Source organism: Hoplias malabaricus, chromosome 2 (assembly GCF_029633855.1).
Source record: "Hoplias malabaricus isolate fHopMal1 chromosome 2, fHopMal1.hap1, whole genome shotgun sequence".
Classification (NCBI taxonomy): domain Eukaryota; kingdom Metazoa; phylum Chordata; class Actinopteri; order Characiformes; family Erythrinidae; genus Hoplias; species Hoplias malabaricus.
Window position 1 is genome coordinate 6,436,594 of NC_089801.1, and position 23,733 is coordinate 6,460,326.

The 23,733-nt window shown below is 51.6% G+C and overlaps 1 protein-coding gene across 1 annotated transcript in view; it reads left to right on the forward strand.

The window, feature by feature from the left end:
• abcc2 (ATP-binding cassette, sub-family C (CFTR/MRP), member 2) overlaps positions 1 to 23,733 on the forward strand; it is a 57,816-nt gene that overhangs the window by 27,184 nt on the left and 6,899 nt on the right. Inside the window, exons 13-29 of the mRNA XM_066651462.1 lie at positions 1 to 80; positions 551 to 635; positions 1,164 to 1,230; positions 2,407 to 2,533; positions 3,606 to 3,782; positions 4,965 to 5,132; positions 6,410 to 6,593; positions 7,025 to 7,172; positions 9,214 to 9,316; positions 10,102 to 10,324; positions 12,469 to 12,623; positions 17,472 to 17,627; positions 18,386 to 18,585; positions 19,756 to 19,882; positions 20,468 to 20,569; positions 21,927 to 22,070; positions 23,398 to 23,556. The exon at positions 1 to 80 is cut by the window's left edge and continues 67 nt beyond it. Coding sequence (XP_066507559.1) covers positions 1 to 80; positions 551 to 635; positions 1,164 to 1,230; positions 2,407 to 2,533; positions 3,606 to 3,782; positions 4,965 to 5,132; positions 6,410 to 6,593; positions 7,025 to 7,172; positions 9,214 to 9,316; positions 10,102 to 10,324; positions 12,469 to 12,623; positions 17,472 to 17,627; positions 18,386 to 18,585; positions 19,756 to 19,882; positions 20,468 to 20,569; positions 21,927 to 22,070; positions 23,398 to 23,556 — 2,405 coding nt within the window. The remainder of the gene's footprint in view (positions 81 to 550; positions 636 to 1,163; positions 1,231 to 2,406; positions 2,534 to 3,605; positions 3,783 to 4,964; positions 5,133 to 6,409; positions 6,594 to 7,024; positions 7,173 to 9,213; positions 9,317 to 10,101; positions 10,325 to 12,468; positions 12,624 to 17,471; positions 17,628 to 18,385; positions 18,586 to 19,755; positions 19,883 to 20,467; positions 20,570 to 21,926; positions 22,071 to 23,397; positions 23,557 to 23,733) is intronic.

The window sequence follows — 23,733 nt, forward strand, 5'->3', positions numbered from 1 at the left end:
CTTTTACCTCCATCTCTCTCTTCAACATCCTGCGCTTCCCTCTGGGCATGCTCCCCATGCTGATCTCTGCCATGGTGCAGGTAAACACACACACACACACACACACACACACACACATACACAAACACACTGAGAATTTAACACTCTGGGGCCCTCAACACTCTGTGTCCCCTGCTCTCTAAATGTACGTGGTCTGCCAATTTGTAGCTGAGTTGCTGTGGTTCCTAAATGCTTATACAACTCGGTAAAATATTGTGCGAAGTACTTAGGAGGGAAAAAATTCCATAAACTGACTGGTGAATGCTATTACTCACTCAAACCCACTAACTCTTCAGAAATAAACATTCTTTCAAAAATGTTTGTAAATGCCATGTGCCATTTATTTTCAACGGTGAAAATTGTACTTAAATAAAAGCCTCAATTCAGTGACTAGGCAGTGTTTCCCTTTGTCCATGTCGTATTAGCGTTCTCCTGTTATGTGGCACATAGCAGCAGCCCGTCTCTGATATTTCTCGTCTAATACAGTGATTCACTCCCTTTCGTTTCTCAGACAGCTGTGTCTAAAAAAAGACTGGAGAAGTTCCTTGGCGGAGAGGACCTGGACGTGATGGCAGTGCAGCGTGACAGCAGCTGCAGTAGGTTCACCATGTTATTCATGTTTTAGGAAACAGTGAAGCCTTAAATAAGACCTGAGTAGAAGCGGCAGGGCATTTTTTCTTTTTCCAACGTGTTTATGTTAAATGTTCAGACGTCCGAACGCAGCTGTGATGTCGAACTCTGATTATTGTCTTTTTTCTTTTACTAAGGAATATGTCCCAAAATGTTCCTGAAATCGCTGATTTGGTCTCTGCCGCTTTCTGAGAGTCTCCTGAGAGTATTTTATGTAAGAGTTGAGTGTTGGGCTGCGTTCAGATAAAAGTGGCCCAAATACGATCTGTTTCTTTGTGTGACAGGTGTGGGGTGTGTGTGAACTTTTTAAAATCACATTCGGGCCAATTCCGTATGTGGTATTGAGATCCGATCTGTGTCAGTGCGACTCGTCAGATCTGAATTCATGTCACAGCTCCGTCTCTCCGGCGCTGAGAGTTATCCCCGGACGTGGAAACTGTCGGGCTGAACGTTATTGTTTTGTAAAAATGATTGGTTTCACTGTCCCTCTCCAGGTTCAGCAGTGAGTGTGAGGAGAGGCACTTTCGCCTGGGGCAGCGACGCAGATCCGACTCTGAGGAAGTGAGTGTCTCTGGTTCTGTATTTCTCAGAGATGTCTCTGGGGTGAGAAGGGAGTGTAGTGTATGTGATGGTGACAGTTTCAGGGGTCTACGAGGTCTTGCTGGGGTCTCTGTGTTGACCGTATCTGTGCAGCAGTAAATGGAGGGTGGTGTATGAAGAGGACCCCAGGTGTGTGTGTGACACTATGCTAAAGCTGTATGAACAAAGCACTGCGCTGACTGCTGAGTAATTTAGTTCCTGACCTCCTCCAGCGCCCCCCCGCTGCTGTGCTGTAATTAAAGCAGCGAGATTGCGTTCGTAGGGGACACTCGAGGGGGCGCTTTCTCTGTTGTGAACACTGCAGCAGTAGCAGACTATTTTAGAGTTCATTGTTTGTGCAGCTCTCCGCGCTTCAAAGCGCGTCTCTCAGAATCTCTCTGACCCCTTGGTGCCGGCTCGGCCCGATTCATTCATCTGTGGGGGAAATCTGTGGGAGAGATGTAATTCAAACTGAAGGGTGATGGTCAACAGTGGGAGAAGCCATCAGTAGACACCACTAACGCAGTCAGCCGTGCCACTGACTACAAGTGTGCTCACTCTAAACGACCCAGAGGGGGACAGCCTCCAGACCCAGAGGGGTAAGGTCCTCAGACCCAGAGGGGTAAGGTCCTCAGACCCAGAGGGGTAAAGCCCTCAGACCCAGAGGGGTAAAGCCCTCAGACCCAGAGGGGTAAAGCCCTCAGACCCAGAGGGGTAAAGCCCTCAGACCCAGAGGGGTAAGGTCCTCAGACCCAGAGGGGTAAAGTCCTCAGACCCAGAGGGGTAAGGTCCTCAGACCCAGAGGGGTAAAGCCCTCAGACCCAGAGGGGTAAGGTCCTCAGACCCAGAGGGGTAAAGTCCTCAGACCCAGAGGGGTAAAGTCTTCAGACCCAGAGGGGTAAAGCCCTCAGACCCAGAGGGGTACAGCCCTCAGACCCAGAGGGGTAACGTCCTCAGACCTCAGAGGGGTAAAGCCTTCAGACCCAGAGGGGTAAAGCCTTCAGACCCAAAGGGGTAAAGCCTTCAGACCCAGAGGGGTAAAGCTCTCAGACCCAGAGGGGTAAAGCCCACAGACCCAGAGGGGTAAATACAGGGTGGATAAAGGGCCTGTTCAGCTGTGTCTGTGTTTGATGGCTTGTCTGTGTGTTGTCTCCTCAGTGTCTCTCTGGACATTAATCCGGGTCGTCTGGTGGCGGTGGTGGGAGCGGTGGGGTCAGGAAAGTCCTCCCTGATGTCAGCGCTGCTGGGGGAGATGCACCGCCTCTCTGGATCCATCAATATCAAGGTAATCAGACCGACGAGGGGCTGTTTGTGGAGCACTCACGCTGCAGCCCACATGTGGTCAGATCAGCGCCTCTCCAGCCCGCCCCAATCACCACCAGCACACACTCTCAGCGGATCAGTGTGTGTCCAGAGTCAACCCTGCGCTCTGCTCAGGGAGGGCATCGGTCCGGTTCAGAGAGGGCACTGGGTCCAAACACGAGTCCAACACGAGACAACAGCACCTCAGCACACAGCCCGAACACCTGCTCATTTATTAATAGGTCACGCGTCTTCCACAACTGCTTTGCAGAGAAGGCTCGACACTAGATGTTTCTGTGAGGATTTGATGGCATTCAGACTTTAGTGAGATATTGATGAAATGAATGATTTGTTCCAGGCGACTATTTTCTCTTCAAGTAGCTGCACGATTTATTACAACAGCTGTTTATTAAATCCTCTTCTCTCCTCTCCTCTGTTCTCTACTTCTCTCTTTTCTTCTCTCCTCTCCTCGTCTCTTCTCTCTCCTCTCCTCTCTCCTCCCCTCTCCTCCTCTCTCCTCTACTCCTCTCTCCTCTCCTCCTCTCTCCTCTCCTCCTCTCTCCTCCTCTCCTCCTCTCTCCTCCCCTCTCCTCCTCTCCTCCTCCCTCCTCTCTCCTCTACTCCTCTCTCCTCTCCTCCTCTCCTCCTCTCTCCTCTCCTCCTCTCTCCTCTCTCCTCTCCTCCTCTCTCCTCCTCTCCTCCTCTCTCCTCCTCTCCTCCTCTCTCCTCCTCTCTTCTCTCTCCTCTCCTCCTCTCTCCTCTCTCCTCCTCTCTTCTCTCTCCTCTCCTCCTCTCCTCCTCTCTCCTCCTCTCTTATTCTCTTCTCCTCTCTTCTCTCTCCTCTCCTCCTCTCCTCCTCTCTCCTCCTCTCTCCTCTCCTCCTCTCTTCTCTCTCCCCTCCTCTCTTTTCATACTCTCTCCTCTCCTCCTCTCTCCTTCTCTCCTCTCTCCTCCTCTCTCTCCTTCTCTCCTCTCCTCCTCTCATCTCCTCTCTCCTCTCCTCTCCTCTCCTCTCCTCCTCTCCTTTCTCTTCTCTCCTCCTCTCACCTCTCCAGGGAAAGGTGGCATATGTACCTCAGCAGGCCTGGATTCAGAATGCCACTCTGAAAGACAACATCCTGTTCGGTTCTGATCTGAACGAGCAGAGGTTCCAGAGGGTGGTGGAGGCATGTGCTCTGAAGCCGGACCTGGAGCTGCTTCCTGGAGGAGATCAGACAGAGATCGGAGAGAAAGTAAGGTTTATGGTGTCTTGGCTTGTTAGATAACCTGCTCCCTGTGGAGAGCTCTGAGGAGGTCTGACTGACTGATCTACAGATGGTGGGAACAGAATAACGGCTTGGGTTCTTAAAGGCGGTTTCTGAACTAAAGTGAATGACATCTTTTTATAGATACAGCACACACCAGCTTTAGCCGCGCCCTCAGGACAACTCAGCACAGCCTGTGCCCTGATAACGAGCTGGATCTCCTCTCTCCTCTTCAGCCTGGAGTTCACTGCGTTTGTTTCCATAAAGAAATTCAGATTTTGATTTGACCTCAGGACACTTCTCCACTTCACCTCAGTAAATAAATAAGCTCGGACCCAGAGAAGGAGGCGGAGTTTCTTCTTTGTGTCTGGGTTTCTTTGCGTGGTGGAGTTTTAACCTGTGTTTGTGGACGCAGCAAGAGACACTTCACACACTTTTAGTGGCTTTTTACCAACGTGGAACGGGCTCTGTTTTGGTTGTTGAACCTCATTTTGAAGCGTTCAGCGCATTTCCACCAACAAAAGTAGGCTCCGGAACCTGAAAAGTTCATTTGCGGTGGGTTTTTCAGCACGAACCGGGAGGACATCTGTGGGCGTGTCTAGTTACAGGAGCAAGGAGCAGTTCTTAGGGTTCTCAAGGTTCTTATAAGTCCAAATGGAACCAGTTCAAGAACCAGAGTTCTTTTGGTGAAAAAGGGCTTTGTATTTCCCAGAAATGTTCTGAGCCCCTGCAGTGTTTTTAATGCAGTGCTGTCTGAGGGCTCAAAGGTTGTGATCAAGCGCTGCTTTCAGAGTTTTATTTAGAGAGTCACCTCTGAATGTTATTATTAATAACAACAATAATAATAAACTTTATAAACTATAACTTCATTTCTGTAAAAGTGTCTTTGGCTTTGCTTTACTAAGTTTGCATTAATAAATAATCAAATGTAAGTACAGTCTTCAACATAAATAGGTTTAATGATGGAATCCCAGGTTCTGTGCTGTTTTACACTGAGAAATCTTTACTCCTGGAAGTCTGGGGTGTTGTGTTCAGACCCAGTCCAGTTACTGACCTGTTCCTAATGGACCTAATTAGGTGTTTATACCCGTCTCCTGTCGCCCCTGAAACGGGGGTGTGATCTGAATGCAGTTGGATGAGATCAGCTGATGTTTCCTCTCCCCCCCCCAGGGCATCAACCTGAGCGGAGGGCAGAAGCAGAGGGTGAGTTTGGCTCGAGCGGCGTACAGCTCAGCGGACGTTTACCTGCTGGATGACCCTCTGTCCGCTGTGGACTCCCACGTGGGGAAGCATCTGTTTGAGAGGGTGATTGGACCCAAGGGTCTACTGAAGGATAAGGTGAGTCTTATTACGTGGAACAATCTTAAATGCAGTGGAAGACTGAATGGCTTCCTTCCTGTTTTCCATCTGTCATTATTTCTGTTTACATCATGCTCCAAATAAAGACTGAGTGCCATTGACCAGAAAGTGATTATAACGACTGAAGGAGGTAAATACAGAGGTATTTGGTTCATCTGCTGGAAAACAGGAGCTGCCTCTCACATCCTCTCACATCCTCCACAAATCACAGCACTGTGAGGAGCTGTGTAATGAAGCTGAAGAGCGGTCTTTCCGTCCTATGGCACCTAAACAAGCCCATAACAGAGCGTATTATTCCAGATCTTAATTAAAGCTGAGATTAAAGTCTGAGCCGCAGAGAATCTGAAAGTGTCAGACTCTTCCCCACAGCCAGAGCGGAGGTCCTAACGTGTGACCATCAATAACTGATACGTTTTCTAACACAGACGCAGGTGAGACACAGACGGTGGACAGCAGCTCTTAGCTGTGTCTCGGATGTTGAGTTCTCATGTTTATCTCGATCCGAACCCACCCCTAGGCCGAGTTTAACCAGCCGCTTCACTGTCGTCGTTGTGGTCATCTTATTTACGCAACGCTACATTCGTGAAGTCCCTCGGTTCTGAGCCGACGACGTGACTCTGACCCGAACTCTGAGTGTAGCTCTTTACTCTCAGGATCAGTTTTCAGAATCTGATCCGGTGTAAAACGCTATGGAAGCAGTGGGAGTTCCAGTTCTGACCACTGGGTGGGGCTGTCACATGCTCGGATCTAAAGGGCTGTGGTCTACAGCTGCCCCCGAGCGGTCACCGCAGAGTCATTTACATCAGATTAAACCATCACTCCAGAACCTAAAGAACCATCCCAGGTCCCTCAGAATGGAGTGTGGACACAACACTGGTCATCGTCCAGCAGTGATGTCACAGAGGACCCTTCGTCCATTTCCCACTTTCACACTAAAATAAACATAGTTTTATTTCACGTTTTCATTTCTTCAGCAGCGGCAGTGATGTGGAGGTTCCAGGGAGGTCCAGTAGGGGGCACTCAGCGTCTCTCAGAGTCCCGTCTTATGTTCAAAGAAAGTGTCTCAGAGTGGTTCACGATGCAGTCTGTAGAACAGCTCTTCATTAACAAAGACGTATACCGGTTTCCTCGCTGCGAAGTAAACGACCGGACGTCTGTCTCAGCTCAGTGTCAATCTTCATTTGGGGACATTCAGCTGTCGTCTGTGAATTTCCTGCGAGATTTAATCTGAAATATATCCACTCACCTCTTTCTAGACTCGTATCCTAGTGACCCATGGGATCAGCTTCCTGCCCCACGTGGACGAGATAGTGGTGCTGGTGGACGGCGTGGTGTCAGAGGTGGGTTCCTACAGCAGTCTGAGGGCCAGCAGAGGGGCGTTCTCGGAGTTCCTGGACACGTACGCGCAGGAGGAGAGTGAGAAGTCTGAAGATCACAAGGGTAAGACCTAAGGCTGTGCTCACACTGTTTTCACACCGTCTCCTGTAGTTATCTGCGGAGGATTCTGGGAGATCTGGACGTCAACACTCTGCTGCGAAACTGTGAAAAGCTTCTTTGCAGTGTGTCAGAACAGTCCCAGGCACCTTACAGTCGTGGTCAGTGCACAGAGGAAGTAAACAGGTCTTTGTAAATAAGTCTCTTTGTTGGTGACATGCACTCGGGGAGAGAAAGAGAGGCTTAAACAGAGGCTGAAAGACGAGGCGTCAGTGTTTACGCTCAAGTCTAAAAGTCTTTGTTTCTCATCATTTCTCCTCGTTTCTTGATGTTCCAGAACACGGGAGCGTTCTTCAATGAAGGCTTCAGTCCCCACCGCGGATAGCCTCCAAATATCCAGCAGCATGAACTGATTATGCCATTGTTCTCTAACCTAGACTCCGCTTCAGACACCGAGCAGATGGACATTGTCCCCGAGGGTCAGGAGCCCCAGGCTGACAGCCCCCTCGAGGACGTGGTCTCTGTCACACTGAAGAGAGAAAACAGCTTACGTCACAGTCAGCGCCATGCTCACCGCAACGGCAGGTAGGTTTATACCTGAGAGAGGGGACAGTGAGGGGACAGTGGAGCTGAGAGAGGGGACAGTGAGGGGACAGTGGAGCTGAGAGAGGGGACAGTGAGGGGACAGTGGAGCTGAGAGGGGGGACAGGGAGGGGACAGTGGAGCTGAGAGAGAGGACAGTGAGGAGACAGTGGAGCTGAGAGAGAGGACAGTGAGGGGACAGTGGAGCTGAGAGAGAGGACAGTGAGGAGACAGTGGAGCTGAGAGAGAGGACAGTGAGGGGACAGTGGAGCTGAGAGAGAGGACAGTGAGGAGACAGTGGAGCTGAGAGAGAGGACAGTGAGGGGACAGTGGAGCTGAGAGAGAGGACAGTGAGGGGACAGTGGAGGTGAGAGAGGAGACAGTGAGGGGACAGTGGAGCTGAGAAAGGGGACAGTAAGGGGACATTGGAGCTGAGAGAGGGGACAGTGAGGGGACAGTGGAGCTGAGAGAGAGGACAGTGAGGGGACAGTGGAGCTGAGAGAGGGGACAGTGAGGGGACAGTGGAGCTGAGAGGGGGCACAGGGAGGGGACAGTGGAGCTGAGAGAGGGGACAGTGGAGCTGAGAGAGAGGACAGTGAGTGGACAGTGGAGCTGAAAGAGAGGACAGTGAGGGGACAGTGGAGCTGAGAGAGAGGACAGTGAGGAGACAGTGGAGCTGAGAGAGAGGACAGTGAGGGGACAGTGGAGCTGAGAGAGGGGACAGTGAGGGGACAGTGGAGCTGAGAGAGGGGACAATGGAGCTGAGACAGGAGACAGTGAGGGGACAGTGGAGCTGAGAGAGAGGACAGTGAGGGGACAGTGGAGGTGAGAGAGGAGACAGTGAGGGGACAGTGGAGCTGAGAAAGGGGACAGTAAGGGGACAGTGGAGCTGAGAGAGGGGACAGTGAGGGGACAGTGGAGCTGAGAGAGAGGACAGTGGAGCTGAGACAGGAGACAGTGAGGGGACAGTGGAGCTGAGAGAGAGGACAGTGAGGGGACAGTGGAGGTGAGAGAGGAGACAGTGAGGGGACAGTGGAGCTGAGAAAGGGGACAGTAAGGGGACAGTGGAGCTGAGAGAGAGGACAGTGAGGGGACAGTGGAGCTGAGAGAGAGGACAGTGGAGCTGAGACAGGAGACAGTGAGGGGACAGTGGAGCTGAGAGAGAGGACAGTGAGGGGACAGTGGAGGTGAGAGAGGAGACAGTGAGGGGACAGTGGAGCTGAGAAAGGGGACAGTAAGGGGACAGTGGAGCTGAGAGAGGGGACAGTGAGGGGACAGTGGAGCTGAGAGAGAGGACAGTGAGGGGACAGTGGAGCTGAGAGAGGGGACAGTGAGGGGACAGTGGAGCTGAGAGGGGGCACAGGGAGGGGACAGTGGAGCTGAGAGAGGGGACAGTGGAGCTGAGAGAGAGGACAGTGAGTGGACAGTGGAGCTGAAAGAGAGGACAGTGAGGGGACAGTGGAGCTGAGAGAGAGGACAGTGAGGAGACAGTGGAGCTGAGAGAGAGGACAGTGAGGGGACAGTGGAGCTGAGAGAGGGGACAATGGAGCTGAGAGAGAGGACAGTGAGGGGACAGTGGAGCTGAGAGAGAGGACAGTGGAGCTGAGACAGGAGACAGTGAGGGGACAGTGGAGCTGAGAGAGAGGACAGTGAGGGGACAGTGGAGCTGAGAGAGAGGACAGTGAGGGGACAGTGGAGCTGAGAGAGTGGACAGTCAGGGGACAGTGGAGCTGAGAGAGGAGACAGTGAGGGGACAGTGGAGCTGAGAGAGAGGACAGTGAGGGGACAGTGGAGCTGAGAGAGTGGACAGTCAGGGGACAGTGGAGCTGAGAGAGGGGACAGTGAGGGGACAGTGGAGCTGAGAGAAGGGACAGTCAGGGGACAGTGGAGCTGAGAGAGGGGACAGTGAGGGGAGAAATGAGGAGCTGGTGTAATGCTGTAGTGGTCCTGAGTGGGCGGTTCCTCTGGATCTCTGCGTCTCCTCCAGTTGAGCGAACGTGATTCTGTTCCTGACGCTGTGCTTTTCTTTTTCCCTTCAATTAAGCCTCACAGTGAGACGGAGTAGCTCAGCCAGGAGTAAGAGGGTTTCTGACGAGACAAAGAGAGGCCAGCGTCTGATCGAGAAGGAGGCCATGGAGACGGGAAAGGTGCGGTCCCCACCTCTGAAACCCACAGCAGTTTGTTCAGCACATCCTCCCAAACAAAGGCAGCTTTAAACAACATTACAATTTTAATAAAAAAACACTCCGATAAAACTGTTGTATCCTCTCCATTTGCTGCTGTGTGGTCGGTTTGCGCTGGAGACCGGACTATGTAATCAAACCAGAGAACAAGGTTTTCCCACAATCGTAGGCTAATTCAGCAGTACGTTCCTGACAGAGTCTGTGAAGCTGAAGGTAAATGGTTTGTAATTGCACAGAGGCACAGAGCTCAGCTGATGGCAGGGGGAGGGGCTTGTAGTACAGTTTGGAAGATCTCTGCTGCTACAAAGCAGTCCGTGTCTTTAGTAAATAAATAAATACAAATGATTCAGTTGTTCTCACCGATGTGGCAGGGTCTAATGGGTCATTATCTCTGACGGTGGGGAGGGGATTTCTCACCTGTGTCTCATACCTGTCTCATGAAGTCAATGTGTGAGGCACAGGTTTAGAAAAATACAGTGTCACTGAGCTGTTTCCTGATGGAGCTCAGAATGAATGCATTCATTCATTCATTCATTCATTGTCTGTGACCCTTATCCAGTTCAGGGCGGTGGTGGGTCCGGAGTCTACCCAGAATCACTGGGTACAATTCAGGAACACACCCTGGAGGGGGCGCCAGTCCTTCACAGGGTGACACACACTCACACATTCACTCACACACTCACACCTACGGACACTTCTGAGTCTCCAATGCACCTACCGACGTGTGTTTTTAACCCTCTCTCCACCAGGTGAAGTTATCCGTGTATCTGCAGTACCTCAGGTCCATGGGCTGGGTCTACGCCACTACGTTTGTTGTAGTTTATTTTCTCCAGAATGTGGCCTTTATTGGTCAGAACCTGTGGCTGAGCGCGTGGACCAACGACTCTGAGACGTATCCCAACGGGAGCGACTATCCGGCCCACATCCGAGACATGAGGATAGGTGTCTTCGGAGCTCTGGGAATCGCACAAGGTAATGGCACTGAGACTACAGCACGCGGGAACTGTGTTCCTACCCGGCCTTAACATCACGGACACACACTCAGACAGTGCAGCTTTAATCTGTGCAGCCTTCACTCTGTCGCTCTGTAAGGGTCTGGTGCCTGTGGAGAAACGCAGGTCCTGAGAGTTTAGTGGATGCTGTGAAGGATGAAGGCACACATTAAGAACCGCTCAGTGCCTGAATTCCGGCAGAGTGTGGAGCAGCAGGAGACGGCGCTGGCTCTCGGGCTTCGTGATTACTGAGAAACCCCCACCCCTCCAGGCTGCACTCATTAGGTCCCCCGCCTGGCCTCGGGGTGGACCGGGCAGTGGGCAGGCTTTAGGAATCCAGCTGTGTGTGATTATTCAGGGTGATATTATAGGGTGCTGTATGACCTGTTCCCCTTATTATTAGCGTGCCCTATCCCCAGTCCCTTACAATAAGGTGCTATATCCCTGTCCCCTACATTATTAGGGTCCTATATCCCCTATATTCCTAGGCAGCCATGTCCCCGGTCCCCTTTATTCCTAGGCAGCCATGTCCCCTGTCCCCTATATTCCTAGGGAGCCATGTCCCCAGTTCCCTGTATTCCCAGGGAGCCATGTCCCCTGTCCCCTATATTCCCAGAGAGCCATGTCCTCGGTCCCCTTTATTCCCAGGGAGCCATGTCCCCTGTCCCATTTATTCCTAGGGAGCCATGTCCTCAGTTCCCTGTATTCCCAGGGAGCCATGTCCCCTGTCCCCTATATTCGCAGGGAGCCATGTCCCCGGTTCCCTGAATTCCCAGGGAGCCATGTCCTCTGTCCCCTTTATTTCTAGGGAGCCATGTCCTCGGTCCCCTTTATTCCTAGGGAGCCATGTCTCCTGTCCCCTGTATTCCTAGGGTGTGTTGACAGAGAGGAAATGCAAGGCAGAGACTCTGAAATCTGTAGGAACGCTGACAGATGGTAAAGTAAGCAAAGGCTGTGCTTTCCGTCCTCACGCTGGATGATGAACAGTGGACGTTTAAGGAAAGATGCCTGTGCTTTGATGTTGTCTCCCAGATGAAAAAGCCCCACTTCACTTTAATTAATCTCTGTCTGGAATTATAATAACTCACCTGCATTAAGTGCACTGCCTTAAAATCACTGAGCGGTCAGAGCAGGTTCAGATAAACACAGTCCGTATGGTCGTTATATTCCGAACAACACACACACACACACACACAGCTCACTGTGCACAGAGGACAGGAGAGGACACGGCATACACACAGCACACTTCATAAAGAGGTGAATGAGCAGGTCCTTAGTCATTCAACAGCGAATGAGAAAATCGTCCCTCCCCATTCCTCTGTTTCAGCACCTGCCATGACCTCGGTATATTTTTATACTGGTCCTGAGTGAAGTCTCAACAGTGAACAAAATCTACAGCTGTGACATCCCTCACAAACATAGGGTCCTGGAAACATAGGACTCTGGTCATTTTCCACTGCATGGTCCCTACTGGTCTATACTCGTCTGTTCCCCTCCTCCACCAGGTGAATCAGGTCCTGGTTCTGGAAGCAGGTTCTTGTTTAGTGGCTGTTCTCTCGTGGTTCAGAGCGAGTCGAGTAGGGACTAAACCGTGGCGTGTAAACCTTGCAGAGCGCTGATCGTCCAGAGTCGTCACTCTACGCCACGCAACGCAGACGACCAGCACCAACTCTCCATCTGTAAAATCTCCAGCTGCAGCAGAGATCAAGTTTGTTTTTATCCGACTCACGACGGCAGCTCGTAAAATGATGCCGTGGTCTTTTGAAGAGGTTCAAACGCTCCTTGGATCCAACCAGGGACCAATCAGAGAGTAGAGACCAGTAGAGTAGGGACTATGAAGTGGAAAAGTGCCAGTAGTAAGAACCCTTGTATATTTCGTGCACTGAAATGGTCAGCACTGATTCCTTTCTGAAAATACATTGCTAAAGCACTGCTCCCCCCCTTCCTCCACGTCCTGAGCCCCGGAGGAGGACAAACTGCTGGCTGAGAATGTTAATGCAGATCCATTAGCCTGTCTGTGATGACCCTGATTCCTCTCACTCTGACAGAGCCTTGCCTGAAGTGTGCATGTGAGTCCTCCAGGACGTGATGGATGAGCCTGACCTTATCTCTGCTCTCTTCCAGGTTTCCTGGTGTTTGTGGGGACTCTGCTTCTGGCCGATGGAGCGATCCGTGCGTCCAGGACACTGCACTCTCGCCTCCTGTCCAACATCCTCCGAGCGCCCATGCTGTTCTTCGACACGACACCCTCAGGACGAGTGGTCAACCGCTTCGCCAAGGTACAGAGCAGAAGTGTCTGTGGAATGTGTTTGTAGAGTAGCAGCTCGTGTAGTTCATTCTCCCAGCTCCACTGACCACACAGGAGCACTGTGTAGTTCTGCAGTGTCTGAAAACTCTGTTACCCCACCTTTCCCCCTGTTGTCCCCAGGGTGGATCATTCTCAGCGCTGCAGTGACACTGACGTGGTGGTGGTGTGTTAGTGTGTGTTGTGCTGGTGTAGAGTGGATCAGACACAGCAGTGCTGCTGGAGTTTTTAAACCCTGTGTCCACTCTCTGTCCACTCTGTGAGACACTCCTCCCTCGTTGGTCCACCTTGTAGATGTAAAGTCAGAGACAGTAGCTCATCTGTCGCTGCACAGTGTGTGTCGCTCGTCCTCTAGTCCTTCATCAGTGACACAGGACGCTGTCGGCTGGATGTTTTTTGGTCGGTGGGCTGTTCTCAGTCCAGACACTGAGGGGTTTAAAAACTCCAGCAGCACTGCTGTGTCTGATCCACTCTACACCAGCACAACACACAGTAACACACCACCACCACGTCAGTGTCACTGCAGCGCTGAGAATGATCCACCACAGCATCACACCTGCTCTGTCGGGGTCCTGAGCGCTGAGGAACAGGGGAAAGAGGGGTGAGTAAAGTATGCAACACGTTTGTAGAACTACAGAGTGGCTGGTGTATGGACAGTGGAGCTGAGAGAGGGGACAGTGAGGGGACAGTGGAGCTGAGAGAGGGGACAGTGGAGCTGAGAGAGAGGACAGTGAGGGGACAGTGGAGCTGAGAGAGAGGACAGTGATGGGACAGTGGAGCTGAGAGAGAGGACAGTGAGGGGACAGTGGAGCTGAGAGAGGGGACAGTGAGGGAACAGTGGAGCTGAGAGAGAGGACAGTGAGTAGACAGTGGAGCTGAGAGAGTGGACAGTGAGGGGACATTGGAGCTGAGAGAGAGGACAGTGAGGGGACAGTGGAGCTGAGAGTGAGGACAGTGAGGGGACAGTGGAGCTGAGAGAGTGGACAGTGAGGGGACATTGGAGCTGAGAGAGAGGACAGTGAGGGGACAGTGGAGCTGAGAGTGAGGACAGTGAGGGGACAGTGGAGCTGAGAGAGAGGAAAGTGAGGGGACAGTGGAGCTGAGAGAGGAGACAGTGAGGGGACAGTGGAGCTGAGAGAGGGGCAGTGGAGCTGAGAGAGGGGACAGTGAGGGGACAGTGAAGCTGAGAGAGGAGACAGTGAGGGGACAGTGGAGCTGAGAGAGGAGACAGTGAGGGGACAGTGGAGCTGAGAGAGGAGACAGTGAGGGGACAGTGGAGCTGAGAGAGGAGACAGTGAGGGGACAGTGGAGCTGAGAGAGGAGACAGTGAGGGGACAGTGGAGCTGAGAGAGGGGCAGTGGAGCTGAGAGAGTGGACAGTGAGGGGACAGTGGAGCTGAGAGAGGAGACAGATGAGGGGACAGTGGAGCTGAGAGAGGGGACAGTGGAGCTGAGAGAGGGGCAGTGGAGCTGAGAGAGTGGACAGTGAGAGGACATTGGAGCTGAGAGAGGGGACAGTGAGGGGACAGTGGAGCTTAGAGAGAGGACAGTGAGGGGACAGTGGAGCTGAGAGAGAGGACAGTGAAGGGACAGTGGAGCTGAGAGAGAGGACAGTGAGGGGACAGTGGAGCTGAGAGAGAGGACAGTGAGGGGACAGTGGAGCTGAGAGAGGAGACAGTGAGGGGACAGTGGAGCTGAGAGAGAGGACAGTGAGGGGACAGTGAGGGGACAGTGGAGCTGAGAGAGGAGACAGTGAGGGGACAGTGGAGCTGAGAGAGGGTACAGTGGAGCTGAGAGAGGGGACAGTGGAGCTGAGAGAGGGTACAGTGGAGCTGAGAGAGGGGACAGTGGAGCTGAGAGAGTGGACAGTGAGGGGACAGTGGAGCTGAGAGAGGAGACAGTGAGGGGACAGTGGAGCTGAGAGAGGAGACAGTGAGGGGACAGTGGAGCTGAGAGAGGAGACAGTGAGGGGACAGTGGAGCTGAGAGAGGGGCAGTGGAGCTGAGAGAGTGGACAGTGAGGGGACAGTGGAGCTGAGAGAGGAGACAGTGAGGGGACATTGGAGCTGAGAGAGGGGCAGTGGAGCTGAGAGAGTGGACAGTGAGGGGACATTGGAGCTGAGAGAGGGGACAGTGAGGGGACAGTGGAGCTGAGAGAGGAGACAGTGAGGGGACAGTGGAGCTGAGAGAGGAGACAGTGAGGGGACAGTGGAGCTGAGAGAGTGGACAGTGAGGGGACAGTGGAGCTGAGAGAGGAGACAGTGAGGGGACAGTGGAGCTGAGAGAGGAGACAGTGAGGGGACAGTGGAGCTGAGAGAGGGGCAGTGGAGCTGAGAGAGTGGACAGTGAGGGGACAGTGGAGCTGAGAGAGGAGACAGATGAGGGGACAGTGGAGCTGAGAGAGGGGACAGTGGAGCTGAGAGAGGGGCAGTGGAGCTGAGAGAGTGGACAGTGAGAGGACATTGGAGCTGAGAGAGGGGACAGTGAGGGGACAGTGGAGCTTAGAGAGAGGACAGTGAGGGGACAGTGGAGCTGAGAGAGAGGACAGTGAAGGGACAGTGGAGCTGAGAGAGAGGACAGTGAGGGGACAGTGGAGCTGAGAGAGAGGACAGTGAGGGGACAGTGGAGCTGAGAGAGGAGACAGTGAGGGGACAGTGGAGCTGAGAGAGAGGACAGTGAGGGGACAGTGAGGGGACAGTGGAGCTGAGAGAGGAGACAGTGAGGGGACAGTGGAGCTGAGAGAGGGTACAGTGGAGCTGAGAGAGGGGACAGTGGAGCTGAGAGAGGGTACAGTGGAGCTGAGAGAGGGGACAGTGGAGCTGAGAGAGTGGACAGTGAGGGGACAGTGGAGCTGAGAGAGGAGACAGTGAGGGGACAGTGGAGCTGAGAGAGGAGACAGTGAGGGGACAGTGGAGCTGAGAGAGGAGACAGTGAGGGGACAGTGGAGCTGAGAGAGGGGCAGTGGAGCTGAGAGAGTGGACAGTGAGGGGACAGTGGAGCTGAGAGAGGAGACAGTGAGGGGACATTGGAGCTGAGAGAGGGGCAGTGGAGCTGAGAGAGTGGACAGTGAGGGGACATTGGAGCTGAGAGAGGGGACAGTGAGGGGACAGTGGAGCTGAGAGAGGAGACAGTGAGGGGACAGTGGAGCTGAGAGAGGAGACAGTGAGGGGACAGTGGAGCTGAGAGAGTGGACAGTGAGGGGACAGTGGAGCTGAGAGAGGGGACAGTGAGGGGACAGTGGAGCTGAGAGGGGGGACAGTGAGGGGACAGTGGAGCTGAGAGAGGAGACAGTGAGGGGACAGTGGAGCTGAGAGAGGGGACAGTGGAGCTGAGAGAGGGGACAGTGAGGGGACAGTGGAGCTGAGAGAGGAGACAGTGAGGGGACAGTGGAGCTGAGAGAGGGGACAGTGGAGCTGAGAGAGAGGACAGTGTGGGGACAGTGGAGCTGAGAGAGAGGACAGTGAGGGGACAGTGGATCTGAGAGGGGGACAGTGAGGGGACAGTGGAGCTGAGAGAGGGGACAGTGGAGCTGAGAGAGAGGGGACAGTGAGGGGGCAGTGGAGCTGAGAGGGGGACAGTGAGGGGACAGTGGATCTGAGAGGGGGACAGTGAGGGGACAGTGGAGCTGAGAGAGGGGACAGTGGAGCTGAGAGAGGGGACAGTGGAGCTGAGAGAGAGGGGACAGTGAGGGGGCAGTGGAGCTGAGAGGGGGACAGTGAGGGGACAGTGGATCTGAGAGGGGGACAGTGAGGGGACAGTGGAGCTGAGAGAGGGGACAGTGGAGCTGAGAGAGAGAGGACAGTAAGGGGACAGTGGAGCTGAGAGGCGGACAGTGAGGGGACAGTGGAGCTGAGAGAGGGGACAGTGGAGCTGAGAGAGGGGACAGTGGAGCTGAGAGAGAGGACAGTGAGGGGGCAGTGGAGCTGAGAGGGGGACAGTGAGGGGACAGTGGAGCTGAGAGAGGGGACAGTGGAGCTGAGAGAGGGGACAGTGGAGCTGAGAGAGGGGACAGTGAGGGGGCAGTGGAGCTGAGAGGGGGACAGTGAGGGGACAGTGGAGCTGAGAGAGGGGACAGTGGAGCTGAGAGAGGGGACAGTGGAGCTGAGAGGGGGACAGTGAGGGGACAGTGGAGCTGAGAGAGGGGACAGTGGAGCTGAGAGAGAGGACAGTGAGGGGGCAGTGGAGCTGAGAGGGGGACAGTGAGGGGACAGTGGAGCTGAGAGAGAGGACAGTGAGGGGAGAAAGGAGATCATTTCCGTGTCAGTGATTGCTGATTTCTCCTGGTTCCACGTCACAGCCGGTGAATGAAGGGAGTAAATCATGGCGCTGTAAACACACACAGGTCTCTCCACAGTGGACATTTCACAGGAGAGGGTGGACATGCCTTCACCTCCTCAGGAGAGCTGCTGCTGTATTTAGAGATGTAGAAGAATGAGAAGAGAAAAGGATGCAGGTGGTTTTGTGCGAGCGGTGAGATCCCAGAAGGTCTCGGCGTCTGCTCTGTCTGCTGCTCGAGTTCTCGCCTTTGTGTTCCCTCATTATCCGTGGCCTCACTGCAACAGGTCCTCGCACATCTCACCTCCTCCACTCGGCGTCAGGAGGTGGACTTGTTATCGTGTTATTGTCCTCTTTAAGGTCATTACGTCCAGGCGTTTGATTTGAATGTCAGCGTGCGGGCGCCGAGCTGTCGGAACCCGACGATAGCCGGGCAACTAGTGCGAGAGTAATGACCACGGTGTGAATAATGACTTGGCACCTGGAGAAAACAGTTTCTCTGCCCTACTCTGCCTCAGAGACGGTTCTGAACACTTTCTCCTCCCTCAGGACATTTTTACCGTGGACGAGATGATCCCTATGTCCTTCCGCTCCTGGGTGATGTGTCTCCTTGGCGTCCTCGGAACTTTGTTTGTCATCTGTCTGGCCACTCCTTTCTTCATCATTGTCATCCTGCCCCTAGGAGTCATCTACTTCTTCGTTCAGGTAATGATACCGTAGCTATAGCTCCACTCACTGACTCCGCCTCTTATATCAACACCATCAGAGAGACACTGCAGCTATAGCTCCTCCCACTGACTCACTGACTCCGCCTCTTATATCAACACCATCAGAGAGACACTGCAGCAATAGCTCCTCCCACTGACTCCACCTCATATCAACACCATCAGACACTCATCTATTCCACCCTTTAGATACTCTATAGCTCCTCCCACTGACTTAATGATTCCGCCTCTTATATCAGCACCATCAGATACATCTACTCCACCCTATAGATACTCTATAGCTCCACCCACTGACTCACTGACTCTGCCTTATATCAACACCATTAGAGAGATACTGTAGCTATAGCTCCTCCCACTGACTCACTGACTCCGCCTCTTATATCAACACCATCAGAGAGACACTGCAGCTATAGCTCCTCCCACAGACTCCACCTCATATCAACACCATCATCACCAGAAACATCTACTCCACCCTATAGATACTCTATAGCTCCACCCACTGACTCACTGACTCCGCCTCTTATATCAACACCATCAGAGAGACACTCATTTATTCCACTCTATAGATACTCTATAGCTCCCCCTCCTGGATCACAGTAACTGTTACAGTGCATAGAGTGGGTCTTTCTCAGGAAGGGGACCCTGTGTAAACAGAACCAGAATCAGAACCAGAGTTAACGCCCAGGTGAGCAGGGAAAGTGAGTCTAAATGTTACACTGATGTTGTTTTCTGTTGTAGAGGTTCTACGTGTCCACATCCAGGCAGCTGAGGCGACTGGACTCTGTGTCTCGCTCTCCCATCTACTCCCACTTTGGTGAAACCGTGTCTGGTCTCTCGGTGATCCGCGCCTACGGCCACCAGGACCGCTTCCTCCAGCGCAACAGAGCCACCATCGACGAGAACCTGAAGAGCATCTACCCCTGGATTGTGTCTAACAGGTCGGTGTCTGGTCTGGGGTCAGAGGCGGGACACAATCACAACCCTTTACTTAAAGGTGCTTTTCCACTGCGTCGTTCCGACTCCCACAGCTGCCCCCTGAAATGTATCTGGTGTCGTCTCTAATCCCGTCTCTAAGGGGAACAGTGGTCTTTGGAAACCACAGCAACGGCGGCGTTAACGTTAAGCGGTTGTGAGTTGAGGCCAGTTAGACCCAGTACACACTCTGTTTAACGTCATGCCTCAGAAATTCCAGACGGGCAGCTGTTTTATGAAAGAAACAACAGAGTGGTAAACAGCAGACGTGGCGTCCATTTTGTGCCTGAAAAGAGAAGTCGGAACCTGCCGTGTTTCTCCTGAAATACTTTTATAGTACACACTAAACTCTAAATCAGCATCTGATCACAGACCTGAGTGCAGTGTGAGACCTGAGAGAAGTTTGAGGATGTTTTCGTGCAGAGATGAGGGAGTCTAGATCCCCTTCACTCAGGAGGTGAACACATCTGTGTAGACAAGCCTTCCTTTAATCATCTCCAGTCTGTGCCTCTTGAAAACCTCATGTTTCAAACCCATTTACTTGGCCCTGTCCCCAAACGACTCTGGTCCAGTGACTCATTAAAAGGAAGTGCCTTGAACACATCACTAACTGGACGAGACACAGGGTCTCATGTTAAAGCAGTTACTAGATCAGTATTTTTCCATCTTAAGAACATCAGTAGATCTGAGATTTTCAGACTGAACCAGAGCTGGAGAGACTTATCCATGCCTTTATTTCTAGCATTGATTACAGTAATGGTCTCTGAGCTGGACTTCCACAAAAGACCAGCTGCCAGAGTCTCACTCCACCCCCTCAAACCAGTCTGTGACTGCTCTATAAATGTCCTCATGGTGCGGGACAGTGTCAGATCAGATGTGATACAGAGATCAGAGCCGAGCAGAGCTCTCAGATCTTTAGGAACTAGAGTTAGTCCTGACTCAGGTGGAGAATAAACTCGGAGAAGCTGCGTTTATCTCCTGCGCCGCTCTGAGACAGAACTGAGAACATCAGAGGAGCCCCGACTTTAGACTCTTTTAAATCAAGACTGAATCATTCCTGTTTGAGCAGCTACAGCTCGCTTTAAATCACTCCTCACTGCTCTATAAATGAACTCCCCTTTCTTGTTGAATGGCAGGTGGTTGGCCATCCGACTGGAGTTCCTGGGAAATCTGGTGGTGTTCTTCGCTGCTCTGTTGGCGGTGATCTCCCGGGAGACTCTGCCCAGCAGCATGGTGGGACTGTCCATCTCCTACGCCTTAAACGTAAGTCCACACCCTTCTGAGAGCAGTTGCACAGGATTAAAAATGTGGAAAGTGACATATGGGATCCACATGAGCCTTGAGTGGATGATACGGTGCAGATGGACCCTGTTTAACTCACACTGGTCCCATCACTGACCCTGGAGGGCCTCCACGCTCAGGGCCGAGAGTTCTCCGACAGACAGACTGTTCCGGGAGCAGCTGGGCTCCGTACGTGGGCCCCACGCGGCTGTGGTGTGGAACATTTTTATGTTTCAAAGCCATAACTTTCACACTTTATTCTTTCACACGAAGTTAAGTCCTGAATCAGTGTTTAAAGTTTGAGCAGTAAGTCGCAGGTCCCAGATCAGTAATAAGAGGATAATAACATGGTAATTTTATTGTAATGAGATGGATTTGTGCCTGGATTAAATCATAAAAGTAGAGATTGTGTGAAAGTAAAATCAGTGCATTTTTATTTAGTAACAGATAGGAAATTAAATGTGTGAATAATTACAGCTTATTACCATAGAATTACCATGTTATTACACAGTTATTAATGAGCTGTAATCCACAGTGTTTTTAGAGCGCGGTGCTCTGTTCTGACAGGTGACCCAGACTCTGAACTGGCTCGTACGAATGACCTCGGACCTGGAGACCAACATCGTGGCGGTGGAGAGAGTGAGCGAGTACGCGGAGATTTCAAACGAGGTAAACGTGCTCCTTTCTCATTTTCTCTGGCTTTTCCCACACAGACGGCACAGGGCCCATCGTTCTCTGATGATTAACCCATAAGAGCCCATGGTGACGCATGCGTCTCAGACACTGGGTAAGGTCTGAATTCCCTACCCAACTTCACCTTAAATGATGACATCCCTTAGTGTGTGTGTGTGTGTGTATGTGTGTGTGTGAGAGAGAGAGCGCGTGTGAGCGTGTGTGTGTGTGCGTGTGAGAGAGTGTATGTGCTTGTGAGAGTGTGTGTGTGTGAGAGTGTGTGTGTGTATGAGAGAGAGAGTGTGTGAGAGTGTGTGTGTGTAAGAGAGAGAGAGCGAGAGAGAGAGAGAGTGTGTGTGTGTGTTTAAAAATATGCAAATATTTATTTAGAATTGTTATAACAAAAATTACTTTTTAGTGCTTTTTAATGTTTCAAATAAAGGCGTGTTTCATATAAACACACGTCAGTGTTTAAAAACAAACCGAGTCTGAAACTGAGGGACTGTGTCAGATTTTGAATCAATCAGGCGACCAAACAGAGCGCCGTTGTCATGGTTACAGCCCAAACAAATGAGTAGTAAACGGCGGCTGAACAGCTCGACTTGTTCGTAGTGGAACACAAAGCACAAAACAAAATCAACACACTGTGTACTAAACTGTAGCGGTTAAAGAGAATGTAACCTTTTCACTGAGAGGAGCATCACACAGAAGCCGAACCTCACACTTCCCCCAGTGAGCCTCAGAGACACTGCTGAACCCCCGCGTTGTCCTGGAGACGGGGGCGGGGTCAGTGTGGCGTTTAGTCGATGTGTGTACAGTAAAATGATTAAATTTATCATTGCTTCGATTGAATGAATCCATTTATTAATTTACTCCTCCAGCGTCGCCCTGTGATCTCAGCGCTGAGACGTGGTGAAGGCTCCACTGCGTTAGAAATCACATCCATGTTTTTACGTACGAAAACATCGTACTCAGTGTGAAAAGGCCTTAACACTTCAAACTTTAATATTCACACATGATCTCCATCGAATGACAAAGAGATGACACGGGAGCAATGAAGTAACACAAGGTTAAAGGTTACATTAATGTTTTATAGATTAAAATGTAATAAGGAAACCATCAAAGACATGACTCTATTCCCTTGTTTTAAAGTCTTTATTTGAGGAGATCATACATTTTATCTTTGAGATTTGGAAATAAAAGTATTCTAAACTCTTCTGTCTGTGCCCTGGGCTTGGAGTGATGCAGTTGTTAGAGTAAAGACCTTTCTGACCCTCGTTCTCTCAGCCGGGGAAGGTTTAACCCCCTCTACATAAACCCTGAGCGCTTGTCTTCTGTTCCGTCCCGTCTCTAGGCCGAGTGGGTCACCGACGACCGTCCTCCAGGAGACTGGCCGTCTGAAGGAAAGATCCGTTTTGAAAAATACAAGGTCCGCTATCGTCCGGAGCTGGAGCTGGTGTTGCACGGGATAACCTGCGACATCGAGACCACGGAGAAGGTAGGAGGCTCTGGGCTCAGGTGGATGACAACCATGTGACACCTCGATTAAATTCATATAGCGCTCAGGTCTCAAGAGCTGCCCGAAGTGTCAACACACCTCTGAGCAAAATGACTCGGCGCCGAGAGCCGGAGAACATTCTTAATTCAAGAGCGCGGTGAGAGGCCTGCGCTGTGTGTTCCATCAAAAGGAGAAATGAAAGGGGACATGGGGGATGGGCACGGTGCTGCAGGTGTGACTGGATTAAGGAGGAATCGCAGCTCTAATTCTCCACCCAGACGTCTGAGGAACGGGCAGCAATCCCATTCTCCTGAACTAAAGGTCATAAAGCACACAGCCTCTTCAGAGCTGGCCATCAGCTGAAGAGAGGACCACCAGCTGCTTCACGTCTTCACTGTTGAAGTGTTTAGTGAATCAGTTTCTTTATATTTGTGAAGATGGGGGTCAAAACTCACCTCTAAAACTGCTGTCTGATTGTAGCATGATGCTAAATTTACTACAGAGATGTTCACGAGTCACAAGTCTTTGGGAGGGAGTCACAAATCGATTCACGAGTCACTGGAATGCAAGTTACACTCTAGTTATTAATCCCTTAATATTCAGTCCAAGTCAGTTCATGAGTCACTGGCATGTGAGTCTGAGCCGATTCATGAATCACTAAGAAGAGAATGCAAGTCATATCAGAAGCTGAGACATGAATCACTAGGATGCAAATCTGAGTCAAATAATGAGTCATGAATCACAAGTAATTGAATCAGATTTGTAAGTCCAAGCTGAGGTTTGGGTCACTGGAAATAGAATCTGAATCGATTGATGAGTCACTGGGCTGTGAGGCCCAGTCTAGAAACAAGTCACCTTAAATCCCAGCCCGAGTTGTGTCTGAGTCATGAGTTGAGTCACTTCTCACTGGGGTGTGAGTCATTGCACTTCATGTCATGTCAGGATTGATTCTTATTTTAAAAAGATGTGAACCTGAGTCAAGTAATGAGTCATGAATCAAAGGGAATTGAATCTGAATTGATTCACAAGTCACTGTGGTGCAGACTGAGTCAAGAATCAAGGAATGAATTCAAAATCGATTCATTTCTAAATAATTTCTACTCTAAATCTAGAGGTGTGTGGAACAGTGGAAATGTGTTCTCTGGAGTGAGGAGTTAATCCTGGAGGGCAGCCGTGGGCTTTATCCTCCCTCAACATCCACAGCTTAAATGTCCTTGATCAGGACCCCTTATCCCCAACTGCTCCCCAGGTGTTGAGGTGGCTACCTACCACTGTAGCTGTGTGTGTGTGTATGTGTGTACTAACCTGACCTACGATTCTGTTCCAGATTGGGATTGTGGGTCGGACCGGAGCAGGAAAGTCCAGTCTGACCAACTGTCTGTTCCGCATCATTGAAGCAGCAGAGGGACGGATCCTCATAGACGGAGTGGACATCGCCAGCATGGGGCTCCACGACCTCAGGAGCAGACTGACCATCATCCCACAGGTCATTTGTCTTTGATTACTCCTTTAGTGTTACTGGAGCTGCACATAAGCCTAGTCTCTGCCATGCCTCTTTCCCACATGAACTCCAGAGAATTTCTAGAGAAACCCTGGAGTATCGGGTCAGGAGCTGTCGCGGAGCAATCGTTCACATATGCAGCACACAGCAGGAGATTTTCTG